This window comes from Schistocerca nitens, chromosome 1, assembly GCF_023898315.1.
Source record: "Schistocerca nitens isolate TAMUIC-IGC-003100 chromosome 1, iqSchNite1.1, whole genome shotgun sequence".
Taxonomy (NCBI): Eukaryota; Metazoa; Arthropoda; class Insecta; order Orthoptera; family Acrididae; genus Schistocerca; species Schistocerca nitens.
In genome coordinates this window covers 154,733,777-154,752,060 of record NC_064614.1, presented here as the reverse complement: position 1 = coordinate 154,752,060, position 18,284 = coordinate 154,733,777, and the positions used below count along the sequence as shown (strand labels likewise).

General features: G+C 41.2%; 1 protein-coding gene across 1 annotated transcript in view; it reads right to left on the bottom strand.

The window, feature by feature from the left end:
• The window catches only part of LOC126232687 (Down syndrome cell adhesion molecule-like protein Dscam2), a 408,767-nt gene extending 401,447 nt beyond the window's left edge, over positions 1 to 7,320 (bottom strand). The window contains exon 1 of the mRNA XM_049942816.1: positions 7,316 to 7,320. Within this exon, the coding sequence (XP_049798773.1) occupies positions 7,316 to 7,320 (5 nt within the window). The remainder of the gene's footprint in view (positions 1 to 7,315) is intronic.
• Positions 7,321 to 18,284: the final 10,964 nt, after the last annotated feature.

Below are 18,284 nucleotides of genomic sequence, written 5' to 3'. Positions count from 1 at the left end.
CTGAACCTCTGTACAACCTCTGGTTTAGTCAGTTTATCCAGGCCCCCCTCCTTTTTGCAGTTTCTTCAGTTTTAATCTACAGTTCATAACCAATAGGTTGTGGTCAGAATCCACATCTGCCCCTGGAAATGTCTTACAATTTAAAACTTGGTTCCTAAATCTCTGTCTTACTATTATATCTCATACCTTCTAGTATCTCCAGGATTCTTCCATGTATACAACCTTCTTTTATGATTCTTGAACCAAGTGTTAGCTATGATTAAGTTATGCTCTGTGCAAAATTCTAACAGACGGCTTCCTCTTTCATATCGTACCCCCAATCCATATTCACTTTCTATGTTTCCTTCTCTCCCTTTTCCTACTCTCAAATTCCAGTCACCCATGATTATTAAATTTTCGTCTCCCTTCACTACCTGAATAATTTCTTTTATCTCATCATACATTTCATCAATTTCTTCATCATCTGCAGAGCTAGATGGCATATAAACTTGTACTGCTGTAGTAGGCGTGGGCTTCGTGTCTATCTTGGCCACAATAAGGCGTTCACTATGCTGTTTGCAGTAGCTTACCCGCACTCCCATTTTTTTTATTCATTATTAAACCTACTCCTGCATTACCCCTATTTCAAAAAATGGCTCTGAGCACTATGGGACTTAACATCTATGGTCATCAGTCCCCTAGAACTTAGAACTACTTAAACCTAACTAACCTAAGGACAGCACACAACACCCAGCCATCACGAGGCAGAGAAAATCCCTGACCCCGCCGGGAATCGAACCCGGGAACCCGGGCGTGGGAAGCGAGAACGCTACCGCACGACCACGAGATGCGGGCTTACCCCTATTTGATTTTGTATTTATAACCCTGTATTCACCTGACCAAAAGTCTTGTTCCTCCTGCCACCGAACTTCACTAATTCCCACTTTAACGTATCCATTTCCCTTCTTAAATTTTCTAACCTATCTGCCCGATTAAGGGATCTGACATTCCACGGTACGATCCATTAAACGCCAGTTTTCTTTCTCTTTGCTAAGTAAGCTGCTAAATCAGTATCTCCTAAGATGACTGACTGCATTTTTCCAGTATTCTACTTCATATTCCCGCAAATTGTTATATCCTGGTATTTGGAAGAGTTGACTGATTGTATTTGGTACTCATCAATAATGTAGTCATACCATCTTCGTTTTTGCGTGAAGGGTAAATTTTTAAATTTCCAAACAATTAAAGGTATTCAATGTTTATATCATTTTGAAATCTTATCAAGATATAACTGAAGATTTGGCGACTTTTCTTTTCAGAACTTTGTTATAGGTAGCTGAAACATCTGCGAAAGTCTGAAGTTAGTACTGACTGCCAGATTATTAATGGCCATGAGCAGGAACTATCCCTACAGACTCTCACATGGAGCACTTCTGAAGTTACTTCTGTGTTTATTGATCACCCTCCATTGAAAATAACATCAGACTCTCTGCCAAGAAATCCTCAATCCGGTGATAAAATTCGTTTGATACCCTAACCCACACGAAAATATTTTCATTAATTTGCGTTATGTGGTGTAGAGCCAAATGGTTTTCGAAAGTCGGAAGTGATGTATAGGTTGACTGTCTTGACCCACAGCTTTCAGGATTTCAAGAGAGAGAATCGCCAATTGGGTTTCGCATAACTGATGTTTTTGAAATCCATGCTTGTTGTAATGGAGAAGGTGGTTCCGTTCCAGATACCTCACCATTTTTGAGCTCATAATATGTTATAAGATTCTACAACAAATGGGTGTGAAAATATTCGATAGTATTTTTGAGGACTACTTTTGCTACCCTTTTTGTAAATGTGTGTGTACTGTGCCTTCTTACTACCGATCACAGCGTCTTTTTCGATGACCTGCGTTATGTTATGCTTAAAAGAGTGGCTAACTCACTCGGAAGTACTGCACAGAATCCGACACGAATTTGTCTGTTGCTGGAGCATTCTTCAATATTAACTATTTCAACTGCTTTTCAATGCCGCAACACTCGTCTTTGCTACGGTGGTAGTTAAACCTGGTCAGTACACTAGAATTATACTTTTTGAAGGACAAGTTGACGGAGTTCAGTACTTTGATTTTGTTTTTCTAGCCTAACTTTCAGTTCCTGTGTTATTCAAAGTCTGAACGCTGAGTTTGGTGCTTCATGTACACTACAATGATAGTAAGATTACGCTGTGTTTAGCTAAAGCATTAATTAAATACCATTTGCCAGTGCAGTGAGCAGTAACCGTTGCATAATTCAGATCTTAATAGTCAGTATTTAATGTTTCATGACGCAGCCACAATGCTGTAGATTAACTCTTCGTTATAACCAAAAATCTAAACCGCTACTGACTGTTAGATGGAATAATTTTAATAATGCATAGTTCTGCATTTTCAACTGCCAGCGATTGGCGGTATTAGAATAACAAATCGGATTCATGTTTCGGCCGCACAATTTATTTTCCAGCGGTAAATGAAAAGCGCTTTTGTAATTAAACGCGTCTAAAAATGTATTCTTTGCAACTTTTTTCTTAATCATTCAATGGATTATAATGTTTTTTGGTATTCTGAGTTCAGAAACGCTAAGGGTTTCTATCTATCACATACGGCTTTTTTCACAAAATAATGATAAAGATCCACAAAATTCATACAAAACACGTACATTCAAGAAAACTTTATTAAACAGTGAGTTGTATTCTTCACGTCTAATACAAAACAATAAACCTTAATTAGTCTTTTTTTCCCTCAAATCTCCGTAGCGTTTCCTTCTTTGCACTGATTGAGAACGTTCCGTGTACGGCATCCAGCGGTAATCTGCTATCATGCTGACACCCCATCAAACGTGGTACACCTGTTCCATTTGTTTAATGTTTTGATGAGCTTTCTCGCTGTTCCTCGCTCACAGCACTTAGATTTTCTGGAAAAGAGTTGACGCGGGTGTTCAGAAAGTGCATATTCAAGCCCAGTGAGACATCCAATACTTCGAAGTTATCCAGCATGTTTCTTACCTAGTCTCGTAATTAAGATCTTTGCAGTTTTCAAGAAACTTGTTGATAACCTCTTTAAAGTATATCCAAGATTATTTCTAAATTTAGTTCATTTTGTCTTGAAATGTTTCGTCTTTCGTTTGTTAGTTAGTTACATGTTCCACAGATCAGTTGGACCATTATTTTATCGAAATGATGCGGAACAAGTCAGTTTACAGGATATGTATACACGATTAGTATTAGCCTTAATGAACACATTATTATTTTTAGCCTTTCTCATGCAACTACACTTAATTTATTTTTATTTGTTTTTTATTGGCTACCTGTTTTTAAGTAGAAATTATTCAGTGGATTAGATGGAGTTGGTCAGGAGTAATGATTTTGAATTCTATTTAAAAGTTGCTTCGCTTCCTGACAGACATTTTATGTCATTGGGCAAATGATCAAAACTTTTTGCTGCTGCATATTGAACTCCTTTCTGAGCCACTGACAGCTTTAACAATAGGTAATAAAGGTCTTTTTACCCTATTGTCTTGTAGGTATGGACATCACTGTTTTTCTCAAATTGTGACACATTATTTATGACAAATTTCACTAGCGAATGCAAGTATTGTGACGGCGCAGTTGAAATGCCTAGCTCCTTGAGGAGGTACCTAAATGACGTCTGTGAGTGAACACCAAATACGATTCATACAGATCGCTTTTGTGCAATCAATACTTTCTTTATGAGTGAAGAGTTACCCAGAAAATTATCCCGTAAGACATTATCGAGTGGAAACACGCAAAATATGTCAGGAGGCTGGTACGTTTGTTTCCAAGATTAGCAATTACACCAAGAGTAAAAGTAGCTGAACTTAACAGTTTGAGAAGCTTAGTAATAAGCTTCTCCCAGTTCAAGTTTTCATTCGTCTGTATACACAAAAATTTGGAGCATTCTGCCCGTTTTACTGACTCCTGCTCATGTGTTACATCAACAGTCGGTACGACTATTTGCTGCCCAGAACTGCGTGTAGTGTGTTTTTTCAATATTTAGGTAGTCCATTTTCCGAGAACCACTCAATAATTCTTTGGAAAATACCATTAAGCAAATCTTCGGTTGCTTTCTTTCCAATGGGATTAATTATAACACTAGTACTGCCTAGAAAAAGTACTAATTTTGCTTGTTGAGTGTTAAGTATCCGAACGTCAGGGCTGACGAAAATCCCCTTCTTTCATCTTAGCTTCTGATTTCCGTGGTAATTTATTTGCCACACACTTAAAAGTGTCACCATCTTTCGCTAGGCCTACAATAAACTGTTTCATAAACGAAGTTTTACGTTAAATGGTGACAGAAGTTTCTTTCGAGTGCACCTTTGACTCCAGTACTACGCTTTTCCCTCCAACTTTTGATGTTCTAATTGGTCAGATTTTTTTGACACCAGTGTTGGTTGTTTGCACTACTGTCCTGTTTACATAGGAAGCAGGTGTCGTTCCTCACAACTTGAACAAACTCGACGTGCGTCTCTTGTCTTGTCCTGATAACGTACCTTTTCATCAAAGTGCGCAAAATACACTCCTGGAAATGGAAGAAAGAACACATTGACACACAGACCCACCATACTTGCTCCGGACACTGCGAGAGGGCTGTACAAGCAATGATCACACGCACGGCACAGCGGACACACCAGGAACCGCGGTGTTGGCCGTCGAATGGCGCTAGCTGCGCAGCATTTGTGCACCGCCGCCGTCAGTGTCAGCCAGTTTGCCGTGGCATACGGAGCTCCATCGCAGTCTTTAACACTGGTAGCATGCCGCGACAGCGTGGACGTGAACCGTATGTGCAGTTGACGGACTTTGAGCGAGGGCGTATAGTGGGCATGCGGGAGGCCGGGTGGACGTACCGCCGAATTGCTCAACACGTGGGGCGTGAGGTCTCCACAGTACATCGATGTTGTCGCCAGTGGTCGGCGGAAGGTGCACGTGCCCGTCGACCTGGGACCGGACCGCAGCGACGCACGGATGCACGCCAAGACCGTAGGATCCTACGCAGTGCCGTAGGGGACCGCACCGCCACTTCCCAGCAAATTAGGGACACTGTTGCTCCTGGGGTATCGGCGAGGACCATTCGCAACCGTCTCCATGAAGCTGGGCTACGGTTCCGCACACCGTTAGGCCGTCTTCCGCTCACGCCCCAACATCGTGCAGCCCGCCTCCAGTGGTGTCGCGACAGGCGTGAATGGAGGGACGAATGGAGACGTGTCGTCTTCAGCGATGAGAGTCGCTTCTGCCTTGGTGTCAATGATGGTCGTATGCGTGTTTGGCGCCGTGCAGGTGAGCGCCACAATCAGGACTGCATACGACCGAGGCACACAGGGCCAACACCCGGCATCATGGTGTGGGGAGCGATCTCCTACACTGGCCGTACACCACTGGTGATCGTCGAGGGGACACTGAATAGTGCACGGTACATCCAAACCGTCATCGAACCCATCGTTCTACCATTCCTAGACCGGCAAGGGAACTTGCTGTTCCAACAGGACAATGCACGTCCGCATGTATCCCGTGCCACCCAACGTGCTCTAGAAGGTGTAAGTCAACTACCCTGGCCAGCAAGATCTCCGGATCTGTCCCCCATTGAGCATGTTTGGGACTGGATGAAGCGTCGTCTCACGCGGTCTGCACGTCCAGCACGAACGCTGGTCCAACTGAGGCGCCAGGTGGAAATGGCATGGCAAGCCGTTCCACAGGACTACATCCAGCATCTCTACGATCGTCTCCATGGGAGAATAGCAGCCTGGATTGCTGCGAAAGGTGGATATACACTGTACTAGTGCATGCTCTGTTGCCTGTGTCTATGTGCCTGTGGTTCTGTCAGTGTGATCATGTGATGTATCTGACCCCAGGAATGTGTCAATAAAGTTTCCCCTTCCTGGGACAATGAATTCACGGTGTTCTTATTTCAATTTCCAGGAGTGTACATTTCTTTGGCAAAGTCTGAGATTGCCCTTTGCTGCTTCTTCACTACAAATTTGCTACAGATTTATAAGAAGTAGGCAGGAGAATTAATATAACCTCTCGAAGACAAGAAATTCGCAAAAGCAAGCATCAGTTTAACGATATGTGAAAGAAACATATGGGTCACAACATTATGATATAACCGAAGTATAGAGGTAACTGTATTATAGGTCCTAAAATTGAACATTTCTTGTAGTACATTACATCGCAAACCTTCACAAAACAATACTGGCTTTGTTATAACGATTAAATAATTAAATTTTGCTTACCTCTCAGAAATTCTATATTTCTGTAAAATCTACATATGGTTGAACATTCTAAGTACATTACCTGAAATCAGCACCCAAAAATACACCAGAAAATCCTTTATCCTTAAGAAAAAATCTTCATTGAAAATCAATATTATCAGTGAAATGATTACTGTTAACGTTTCAGCTCCCCATTGAAGGTCCGAACGGACCGGTGAAACTTTGCCACACACAAGGAAAATGCCGACTGGTTTACGAGTACCTATGGAGTAAAACTGATTCTATCCCGTACCACAGGTAAGCATCATACAAGGAGACGATACAATCGACGTCTTTCATACTTATCTTCGAGCTCTATGTCGAGCCGCAAACAAATATAGTTCCAGCCACTGTAGAATCATTCACGAAATTTATTTCTTTTGTTAATAAAAGTCCTGATACAAAGACAGTCCTCGGAATGAGAGTTCCCCTTGGCTGTCATTACAACGCAATAACTGATCCTGGCCGTCTTTCCTTTCAATTTCGCAGATATTTTTGGAAGAAGTTTTTTACACCAATTTTAAGGGGTGTTACATCGCTGTACCCGCCTTTTAAGAGTTCTCGAATAACTTTAAAATGTATATTGGCACATTTAAAAAAGAAACGTAGTTGCTTTAGTATTTCTGTTGATACAAGAGTTAATTGAACATAACATACAACAGAATTACTGCTCCTCTGCATACTATCACTTACCAAAAACCTCGTTTCGACATCTTAAACTTCACAAAACTAAAGAAGTGCAAGTTTTTTGTGGCTGAGCCTCTATATTCTATGCAGGACCTACATTCTACAGAACATAGCATATTATTTTGTTTATGATGCTTTGAGTAGCGTTGTGTTGTGTAGCTGTGTGGTATACAAAATACCAAATGCTAAATAATGAAAGGAAAAAAAATGTTGCATACACACAATAGGCTATTCGTAAGTACATGTAACACAGTTTTACGAGGTAATGATAGCTCTCTACTGCAATATTTCTGTTCTATTGGAGAGCCATTCCAATTATTAGAATAACCAATTGTAGCGCCCCGCCCGCCTCTTACGCCATGTTTCGACCCTCCTATTCACTCTGTGGACTGCGGTGTGCCGGTATATGGAATTTCATTTCTCCCCTAAACGCATACGATGCGATGTTGTCTGTAAAGTGCTTGCCCGCATGTTTGCGGTATTAATTTATTACACTCGTCTCACTATTAACGGCAATAGCGATCGTTAGGGTGGTTTTGCAAGTGGTGCGGAGACAAATACGAAATTATAGGGGATGTGTTCCATTAAACGTTTACATTTCCAGTATCACTTTAGGAGGTAAATCGGGTGTATGCAATGTGTTTCTGCGGCGATGATAAATACTTTTCAGAATGGTGGAGGAGAGGAAAATCAGTCAGCATGAGATAAAGAACACTGACCTGCGAACGACTACATTCAAAGTTACGAGGTCTAATGTCTTGTGGGATAGTTCTGAAAGTGGAATATAAGGCCTACGTATCACTGTTGGTACGATATAATCAGATGATTTATTATATACGAGGTACATAGTTTGGAATTAGTGAAAAGATATGGTAGGAAGGACATCTGATAAGTTGATTATTAGGTTATACACACAAAATCAAAAGGGGTAATAAAGGAGGAAGTCCATTAACAGCATAGCGAATGCATTATCGTAGCCAAGATAGACGTGAGCCAAAACTCAGAGTAGAGATCTGCGGAGCAAGCACGAATTTAATGTTGCGGGTTGCATATTTTATAAATCAAGGCACCGCTCTTACATCAGTGTAACTGGGCGAGTATCTAGTCTGACAAGTGAAATTGCCATTGCTCCCCCTTCAGATTTAAGTGGTAAAGTGGCTCAGTGAATAGCCAATCAAAAATTGAACGCAGATCAGGCATGAAAACAGGAAGGAGGTGTTCCGAACGAGAAAAAAGAAACGAAATAGAGACATTGAACGGTGCAAGCTCAAGACGCACATCAAGCTCGTTGCAAGAATCAGGACGTCGTCGTTGTGTGGTCACGGTGTTGGACTGCAAAGTGGGAGATCCGTGTTCAAATATTCTTCGTGCCCCACTTTTTTTGTCCCGTCACTGATGTGTCTGTTCCCCTTCCGTAGTCTTGGCAATTGTCCTACTGCGCACAGGTTATAGAATATAAGTCATATGGTAAAAATATATTACCGTAGCAAGTTAATGTGATTAATAGTGCGAGCAGGCGAGATGACGCGTAGAACTCTTACAGTAATGAAAACAACAAATATTCGGGTGCAAACTATTTAAAGAAAAGCAATTCAAGAATCAAAATTTCCAAAACGGAACGCAGGAGTCACAACATATGTAGAACAAACAGCAGGCACGTGAGTCTGTAAGTCCCTTCCTTAACCTCGTTTTAGCAAATTGACGTTACACCACGACACAGACATAAATTTGAATGCGGTGAACAGACACGTCAATGACCGGACGAAAAATCAATAATTCTGTGAATAAAAAATTGGGCACGAGATAGATTTGAACACGAATCTTCCACTTCAGAGTCCAACACCGTGATCATAGATCCACGACGCTACAGGTATTGTTAATCTGTCAATCGCTCGATGGTGTACATCTTCAGCTTGTATCGTTCACTGTTTCCAGTTTTCTTCTATTTTTTAACGATTCATTATACCTTTTTCCTGTATCCAATAGGGTATCCATTGAGCCACCTGACCACTAAATCTGAAGGGGATACGATGTGGAGTTTCCCTTGTCATGAAATTAAACGGACTAAAAAGACAAAATACCAACTATTGGTGATGGTATTCTGTCTTTTTAGTCCGTTTAATTTCATGACATAGATTTTACAACCTGATGATGAGAGCATTGTCTCTTGAAACGCGTTGTTAAATATGTATAAGAATCGCGGTTGAATGCTAACAGTGATAACCAGTATCGCGAAACTATAAGCCAAAGTCCCAATAGGCCATGACCCTGTCAGCCGGCCGTTGTGGCCGAGCGGTTCTAGGCGCTTCAGTCTGGTCGCATGTTCGAATCCTGCCTCGGGCTTGGATGTTTGTGATGTCCATTGGTTAGTTCGGTTTAAGTACTTCCAAGTTCTAGGGGACTGATGACCTCAGATGTTAAGTCCCATAGTGCTCAGAGCCATTGGAACCATTTGAACGATCCTGTCACGGTCTAATTCTGACGCGTGCTAGTAGATGTATCTGCTTCTTGCTCGACGCTTAACACGACCTTCTTGTAAACAACCAAAAGTGAAATGCGATTTCCTATTGGAAACCCACTATATAATATTACATTATGTAACACCCCAAATATGGAACCCCTAATGACAGCCCATTGGTAGCAAAAGACACAGCAAAATTAGTTATCCTGACATTGACAGGAGCTACGGACAACAAAATTAACACTATTGTAAGTTTGACTAATAGGAGTACTGTGTAACTAATAACGTTTATTATGAAGAAAGGACTAAATGAAAGACTATCAGGTGATACGAAGCCTGAAACTTTAAATAAATAATTCAAAATATATTCTTTGCGAAGGTTAAAGCCCAGACCTTAAATTGATCAAAGATAACATTTATCCAAGAAGAGAGTTGTTGCGGCATCGAGCTGTAAGTTCGCTGCGACTACAATGTAACACTGCCATGGAGATGTTAATTCAGTCTCTCTTGTAGACGTCGCAATAGTAGTAAGCCTATTGAGCGCTACTTCACTGTTTCAAACGGATCTGAAGTTTTAGAAGTTTTCCAGTATCGACTTGACGTACTAGTCGGAATTCCGAACTGAAGTAGAAAAACATTTACGGTTTAGCCGGACAACGGAGCAGCTATTATATGTAAAAGAAAAGTAAATCGTGTGATACCTGATTAACGCTGGGACTTAGCCTTCATGATCTGTGATTGTCACGAACATCAAAGGACACAGCAATATACCAACCGCCGACATAAACTGTTTTATTAGCCTTGAGTAGGAAACAGCTACACGCGATCACGAAGAACTTGCAGTTACGCCGTGTTGTCGGAAGCCGTAATAAGTGTCAGAATCGATGATGCAAATAGATTCAAGACCCTGAATGAAACGTCGGTGTGTTTTCAGTGCAGGTTTAAATAATTACGAAGTTCAATAAACTCCAGCATAACCTTAATACTTCGTGTCGGCTACGTCACTTAATGGAAATTTACTGTGTAATTGTGAAATTAACTATTTCTCGAGAGAACGCAGACGTTAAAGGTGATTTAGTGAATTTATCAACAGCGAACAGCAAGTTTACACCGAAATACGACGCTTTCTGTACGTTGTCAGAAGAATATATTTTATTTCTGGAATTACGCAGTATTAGTTGTTGAATTAACACCGTAGCGACGCCTTGACGACGCTATATTAATTAAAAAATCAACATCGTCGCAAAATCATGATGCGGCATCGGCTTGAGTGATGGACTTTATAATTCAAGATATCCTATTATCTGCGTTTGAACACTCATTCCCAAACCGGGTATAAGAACTACAGCTATCAACTTCGCGTAAGCTTATCAGCATGTCGCGAACACACGAAGCGTATTTGGTTAATTGTTTCAGATCAAGAGAGTTGTTGCGGTACCGAATGGTGCAGTCGCGGTGGGTTAGAAGTAAACAAGACCGACAGACTTCGAACACCAGTGCTTCAATTTTAAACAAGGGCTTCTTACACATTCCGGCGTGCTGCTACATCGATACGCTGACATCAGTCTAACGGAGATAGTGTCTGAAACTAATCAACCAAGTGAGGAGTTTGTTTTTAACAGTTACAGATCGGAGCCGTCGCGATCGACGGACACTGTTCCATGTCAACCAGACTGGGACAACCATCATCATCGAGCTGACACAAATAAAACGCCAAACTTATACACAGTATCCCAGGACTGTTGCAATAAACGTAGAGGGGTTGTACAGGTTGTCTGGAGGAACAAATCGATAACAGGAACAGGTGGCTAGTAACGTCATCCAACGACGCGACAGAGCGTCGAGTTACAGGCGCTGGCGCCTGTCATTAGGCTACACCTTCAGCAGTAAACTTGACGCGTACGCTGTCGGACCGTCTCGCAATGTTGTTTCTTATTCAGTGATCACAACTGATGGCCGCGATCGCCATTGGAGCAGATGGAGCTACCCACTATGTAGACACACCTTGTCTCATATGAGTGTGATGCTCTGTTGTCTCAGTGGATGACGGTCTTCACACAGCTTTCCTCCTGTAGCTCATTTGTCTCCTGCATACCGAAAAATATTGAAGATTTCAGATGGGTCCAAGAGCAAAGTAAACTGCAGATAGAAACTCGTATCCGAAACTGTCATCCATAAAGGCGACAGGGCGTCGCATTGATGGGAGACAGGGCCTGTCTTCGCAGCAGCTACCTCTATGTGCTCTAATGGCGATCATGGCAATCAATCGCTATCACTGAATAACAAACCAAATTGTGAGCCGCTCCACCTATGGTTCGGCACCGTACACAGACACGTTTGCTGGCGAAGGGGTGGCTTAGTGACAACTCCGACACACTGTACTGTCTTTAGGAGCCGGTTCCGGACATGAGTTCCTATACTCTATTCGTTACTCAGGACATCCTCTATAATCCCTCGAAGTTTGTCACAACATTTCTGAGACACCCTGTACACTGAATGTGGATGGCGTTACTTCTAACTACACTACTGGCCATTAAAATTGCTACACCACGAAGATGACGTGCTACAGACGCGAAATTTAACCGGCAGGAAGAAGATGCTGTGATATGCAAATGATTAGCTTTTCAGAGCATTCACACAAGGTTGGCGCCGGTGGCAACACCTACAAAGTGCCGACGTGAGGAAAGTTTCCAACCGATTTCTCATACACAAACAGCAGTTGACCGGCGTTGCCTGGTGAAACGTTGTTGTGATGCCTCGTGTAAGGAGGAGAAATGCGTACCATCACGTTTCCGACTTTGATAAAGATCGGATGGTAGCCTATCGAGATTGCGGTTTACCGTATCGCGACATTGCCGCTCGCATTGGTCGAGATCCAATGACTGTTAGCAGAACATGGAATCGGTGGGTTCAGGAGGGTAATACGGAACGCCGTGCTGGATCCGAACGGCCTCGTATCACTAGCAGTCGAGATGACAGACATCTTATCCGCATGGCTGTAACGGATCGTGCAGCCACGTCTCGATCCCTGAGTCAGCAGATGGGGACGTTTGCAAGACAACAACCATCTGCACGAACAGTTCGACGACGTTTGCAGCAGTATGGACTATCAGCCCGCAGACCATGGCTGCGGTTACCCTTGACGCTGCATCACAGACAGAAGCGCCTGAGACGGTGCAGTCAACGACGAACCTGGGTGCACGAATGGCACGTAATTTTTTCGGATGAATCCAGGTTCTGTTTACAGCATCATGATGATCGCATCCGTGTTTGGCGACATCGCGGTGAACGCACATTGGAAGCGTGTATTCGTCGTCGCTATACTTGCGTATCACCCGGTGTGATGGTATGGGGTGCCATTGGTTACACGTCTCGGTCACCTCTTGTTCGCATTGACGGCACTTTGAACAGTGGACGTTACATTTCAGATGTGTTACGACCTGTGGCTCCACCCTTCATTCGATCCCTGCGAACCCCTACATTATTTATTTATTTATTTATTTATTGTTCCGTGGGACCAAATTAAGGAGAAGTCTCCATGGTTATGGAACGAGTCAATACATGAAATTATAACACAATAGTAGAAACAGATAAAATGAAATACAAGAAACGTATTCAGGCGACAATTCGTAAGTTTAGATAAAGAAAATCAACAATATAACACTGGAATTTGCTTAATTTTTCAGCTCTTCCAGGAGCTCCTCGACAGAATAGAAGGAGTGAGCCATGAGGAAACTCTTCAGTTTAGTGTTTGGGCTACTGCTAAGATGTTTGAGTTCTTGTGGTAGCTTATTGAAAATGGATGCAGCAAAATAGTGCACTCCTTTCTGCACAAGAGTCAAGGAAGTGCTTTCCACATGCAGATTTGATTTCTGCCTAGTATTAACTGAGTGAAAGCTGCTAACTCTTGGGAATAAGCTAATATTGCTAACAACAAACGACATTAAAGAAAATATATACTGTGAGGGCAATGTCAGAATTCCCAGACTATTGAATAGGGGTCGACAAGAGATTCTCGAACTTACACCACATATAGCTCGAACAGCCCGTTTTTGAGGCAAAAATACCCTTTTTGAATTATAAGAATTACCCCAAAAAATAAAACCGTATGACATAAGCGTATGAAAATATGCGAAGTAGACCACTTTTCGTGTTGAAATGTCACTTATTTCAGATACTGTTCTAATGGTAAATAAAGCAGCATTTAGTTTCTGAACAAGATCCTGAACATGGGCTTTCCACAACAGCTTACTATCTATCCGAACGCCTAGGAACTTGAACTGTTCCGTCTCGCTTATAATATGCCCATTCTGTCTGATCAAAATATCAGTTCTTGTCGAATTGTGAGTTAGAAACTATAAAAACTGAGTCTTACTGTGATTTAGCATCAAATTATTTTCCACAAGCCACGAATTTATTTCATGAACTACATTATTTGATAATGTTTCAATATTACACACAAGATCCTTCACTACCAAGCTGGTGTCATCAGCAAACAGAAATATTTTTGAATCACCTGTAATACTAGAAGGCATATCTTATATATAAATAAGAAACAGAAGTGGCCCCAGCACCGATCCTTGGGGAACGCCCCACTTAACAGTGCCCCATTGGGACTGAACATCACTACCACTCTCAGTATTGCGGAGAATCACCTTCTGCTTTCCGTTCTTAAAGTAAGAGGCGAACCAATTGCAAGCTGCTCCCCTTAGTCCATAATGGTCCAATTTCTGCAGCAATATTTTGTGGTCAACATAGTCAAAAGCCTTCGTTAAATCAAAGAAAACACCTAGCGTTCGCAACCTTTTATTTAATCCGTCCAAAACCTCACAGAGAAAAGAGAATATAGCATTTTCAGTTGTTAAACCATTTCTAAAACCAAACTGTACATTTGACAGCAAATTATGTGAATTTAAATGCTCCAGTAACCTTGTATATACAACCTTCTCGATAACTTTAGCAAACACCGATGGCATAGAAATAGGTCTATAATTGTCAACATTATCCCTGTCTCCCTTTTTATAAAGTGGTTTCACTACCGAGTACTTTAATCAGTCAGGAAACCGACCACTCGTAAAGGAAAAGTTACAGATATGGCTAAGTACTGGGCTAACATACATAGGACAATACTTCAGTATACTGCTAGATACCCCGTCATATCCATGAGAGTTCTTGGTCTTTAGTGATTTAATTATTAACTCATTCTCCCTCTTGTCAGTATCATGGAGTTCAGGTAACAGTCTCGGAACACGTTTTTCTACGATCGCTATATGATTCCCTGTTGGGACCAGGTTTCTATTTAGTTCACCTGCTATATTCAGAAAGTGATTATTAAATACTGTACATATATGCGACTTATGAGTAACACGGACATTTCCACTACGCACTGATTCTATATCTTCGACCTGTCTCTGCAGACCAGCCACTTCCTTTACGACTGACCATATGGTTTTAATTTTATCCTGAGACTTAGCTATTCTATCTGCATACCACATACTTTTTGCCTTCCTAATAACTTTTTTAAGCACCTTACAATACTGTTTGTAATGGGCTTGTAACGTACGCGTGGGGCACACAATACTCGTTAAAGCCTGTACTATGGTAAGTGAGCGGGGTTCACCTTTGAGAAAGGATTTTCGTATAGATATCGACCGCGTGTACCTGAATGGTGGCAAATCAGACTTACACCCACTCTGTAATAACAATTATCCGTCAAGTAAGTTTGAAATGCAATTACACGTCAGGATGGACCAAAAGCAAACCAGAAGATGCTACCTATTTAATCATCATACGGTTGCCAGCCTAATTAGGCATTAACTGAGTTTCTTCCCTGTACAAGTTGGTATATATTCATGCAAAACAACGCGTAGTAACACTGCATAATATAGTAGAATTTTAGAACCAGAAAATCTATTGAACTGATAGTTTCACGTTCTGAACTGATATGGAAAAACCATGAATACATAACACTACACTATAATGTATACTACAGAACTTTATACTGTCTATTAATCTGATTAAAATCGGGCATAGGTTGCCCTAGAAATATCACTTTCGTGCGACACACAAAATGTCAGTTTTGATAAAGATAAAACACTGAACACTGATAAATTTTGACTTTTATATTGACTTTAACTTTTGCTGGTCAAACCAATTTAGAACACTTCAGAATTCAACTGAATAAAAAAAGGGGGGATCCTGGAACTGTTATGATCACTGTATTAAAAAAAATTGATTACTGAAATTATTTTGCGTTCAAGATTTCCAGTATATGGGTTACTACTCTTTTCATCTTTTTTACTGCTCATTTAAATACCTTTATATCTGTCTCGAAATAATTAAACTTCATTAATATATCAATATTAAAGTTATCTTTCAACTTCGTTAGACCTTCGTTATTCATTTACTGGTTCATTAACAAAACAGTTCTTTAAACACCATTCTAACATAGCTAGGTCTGCAAGTAATTATTATTAACACAAAATTTAATTTTCCATTTCGGGACACTCGGATTGCACAACATTTGGAAAGGACCCTGTCTAGGTTAGTCGTGAGGATAATTAAATGATGGGAAAGTTCTGGTAAAATTTAGATTATTGTTGAACAGTTCACTCTATGGTCCATACGAATACAGTACTAAAAGTTTCAACCTGCTTGTATCTCTTGACGTATCGGCACTTTAATTCTTCTTTGCGTCGTAATACTTTTCCATTTAGTGCCTATGGACTTTTGCCATGCTGTGTGGGCGATGGAACGGCATACCCGAGGCTCAGTGAAGCTACGTCTTCCGGGAGAGCCTCCTCGCTCCAGAAGGTGCTGCTCAAACCGGTGCCAAACTCCAGCTACTACTCAGCCCGTTGTGCCGTGCAGTGCGCGCGTGCGTTTTTCCGCGCTCGCCTGCCATCCACCTTTCACCGCTCCTTGACAGGCCGGGTATTCACCTTAAGTTTTGCATTCTACATATCCTAACACATTGCCTATGTATGGACCAGACGCACAATTACAATTTTAAACATCTTACAACAGTTCCAAAATTTGTTACATTTCAACTCTATCACAATATTACTTGACATTTGACATAAATATTAATATTCACATTGAAACTCGTTTACAGTTTTCTTAACACAATGGCATGAAACAAAAAAGAAATGAAAGCAGAACATTAATTACACAAGTTTATCGAAAAATCAGAAGAAAAAAAATTACTTATTTGTACAATAGTACAGCGTTGTTGTTGTTACAGGCTGCTGCATTTAGCTTTTGACTGTTTCCAACGTTTTGATATAATTGCCATTTTGTTCTACAGGATATTCTTGTCCCTCTAGTCAGCCCCCCAGGCTGCCTGTTTGTGCTAGTACTCTGTTTTGAACGTTCTAACGGGAAGCAACTTTCAAAGAGCACGAGAAAAGTCTTGAGGAAAGCATTATATTTATCGTCTACTGTATCAGCACTATACACATCTTGCCACTCTTGTTCCTTGATAAGGTTTACAAAAGTCTCTACGGCAACTGGATCAGCTTTCCTAAAAAGTTGATAACTATCTTTAACACGTGTTTCAGCAGGATAATGCACGACCGCATGTTGCAGGTCCTGTACGGGCCTTTCTGGATACAGAAAATGTTCAGCTGCTGCCCTTACCAGCACATTCTCCACATCTCTCACTAATTGAAAACGTCTGGTCAATGGTGGCCGAGCAACTGGCTCGTCACAATACGCCAGTCACTACTCTTGATGAACTGTGGTATCGTGTTGAAGCTGCATGGGCAGCTGTACCTGTACACGCCATCCAAGCTGTGTTTGACTCAATGTTCAGGCGTATCAAGGCCGTTATTACGGCCAGAGGTGGTTGTTCTGGGTAGTGATTTCTCAGGATCTATGCACCCAAATTACGTAAAAATTAATTACATGTCAGTTCTAATATAATATATTTGTCCAATGAGAACCCGTTTATCATCTGCATTTTAATGGCCAGTAGTGTAGCAGCAGATGTGTTGAGATGCTGATCATTCAAATATCACTTCATGCCAACTTTTTTTTTTTTTTTTTTTTTTTTTGCAAGTCATCTTCATGGCGTTAAATTGTCATGACCAATGATGCAGATGAAACTACAAGGTTTGTTTTCTGGATTAGTCGAATTATGATTGTATTACAGTCAAATTTAGAGCGTTCCGCAACGTCAGTTTAGACACCTCCAGAGCTTTGCGGGCAACTTATCGGATTACGTGTCTCAAAGAAATACGTGCCCGGATGGAGATGAAGAGGATTCACCAGCTAGATACATAACCTTAACGTTTGGCTGTGATGGTGGTTTTCTGCGCAAAGTCTAAGATCTTCCAACTGCTCCCTCGTAATTAGCAGACCGGAACCGCGGCTATTGTTTTCGCGATCTTTTGTTCGCTTTTACTACGGTATTTAAAATGGGCAGCATTCAGGGAATATTACTTTAGAATTTAAATCTGAAAATTATCAGAGTAACAGCCGCAGTTCTACAGGTACAGGAGTGTCCAATAAGTGTATAATATCGCAGGAACAATAGACAAAGTATTGATTGACGCAAAAGCAAAGGCTTATAAGGGTTACATTACAAAACTGCATCTAAACTGCAAATACCGATTTAATTTTGTTTCATCCGATTTCAGTATTCTCCATTTCTGATATTGCATTACACAGGGTGATTCCGTGATGATGTTACTTGCGTTTAAAGATGATGGAGAAGGTTAAAATGTCCCTTCCTCAAACTGATATATTCAATCTTCTCCACCATTCCTGAAAGTTCGTCACATCATCACAGAATCACTCTGTGTAGAGACACCTCCTGTGGCCCACCACAGCTGAGATGAAACTGAAGGAACATAGCGAGTTTC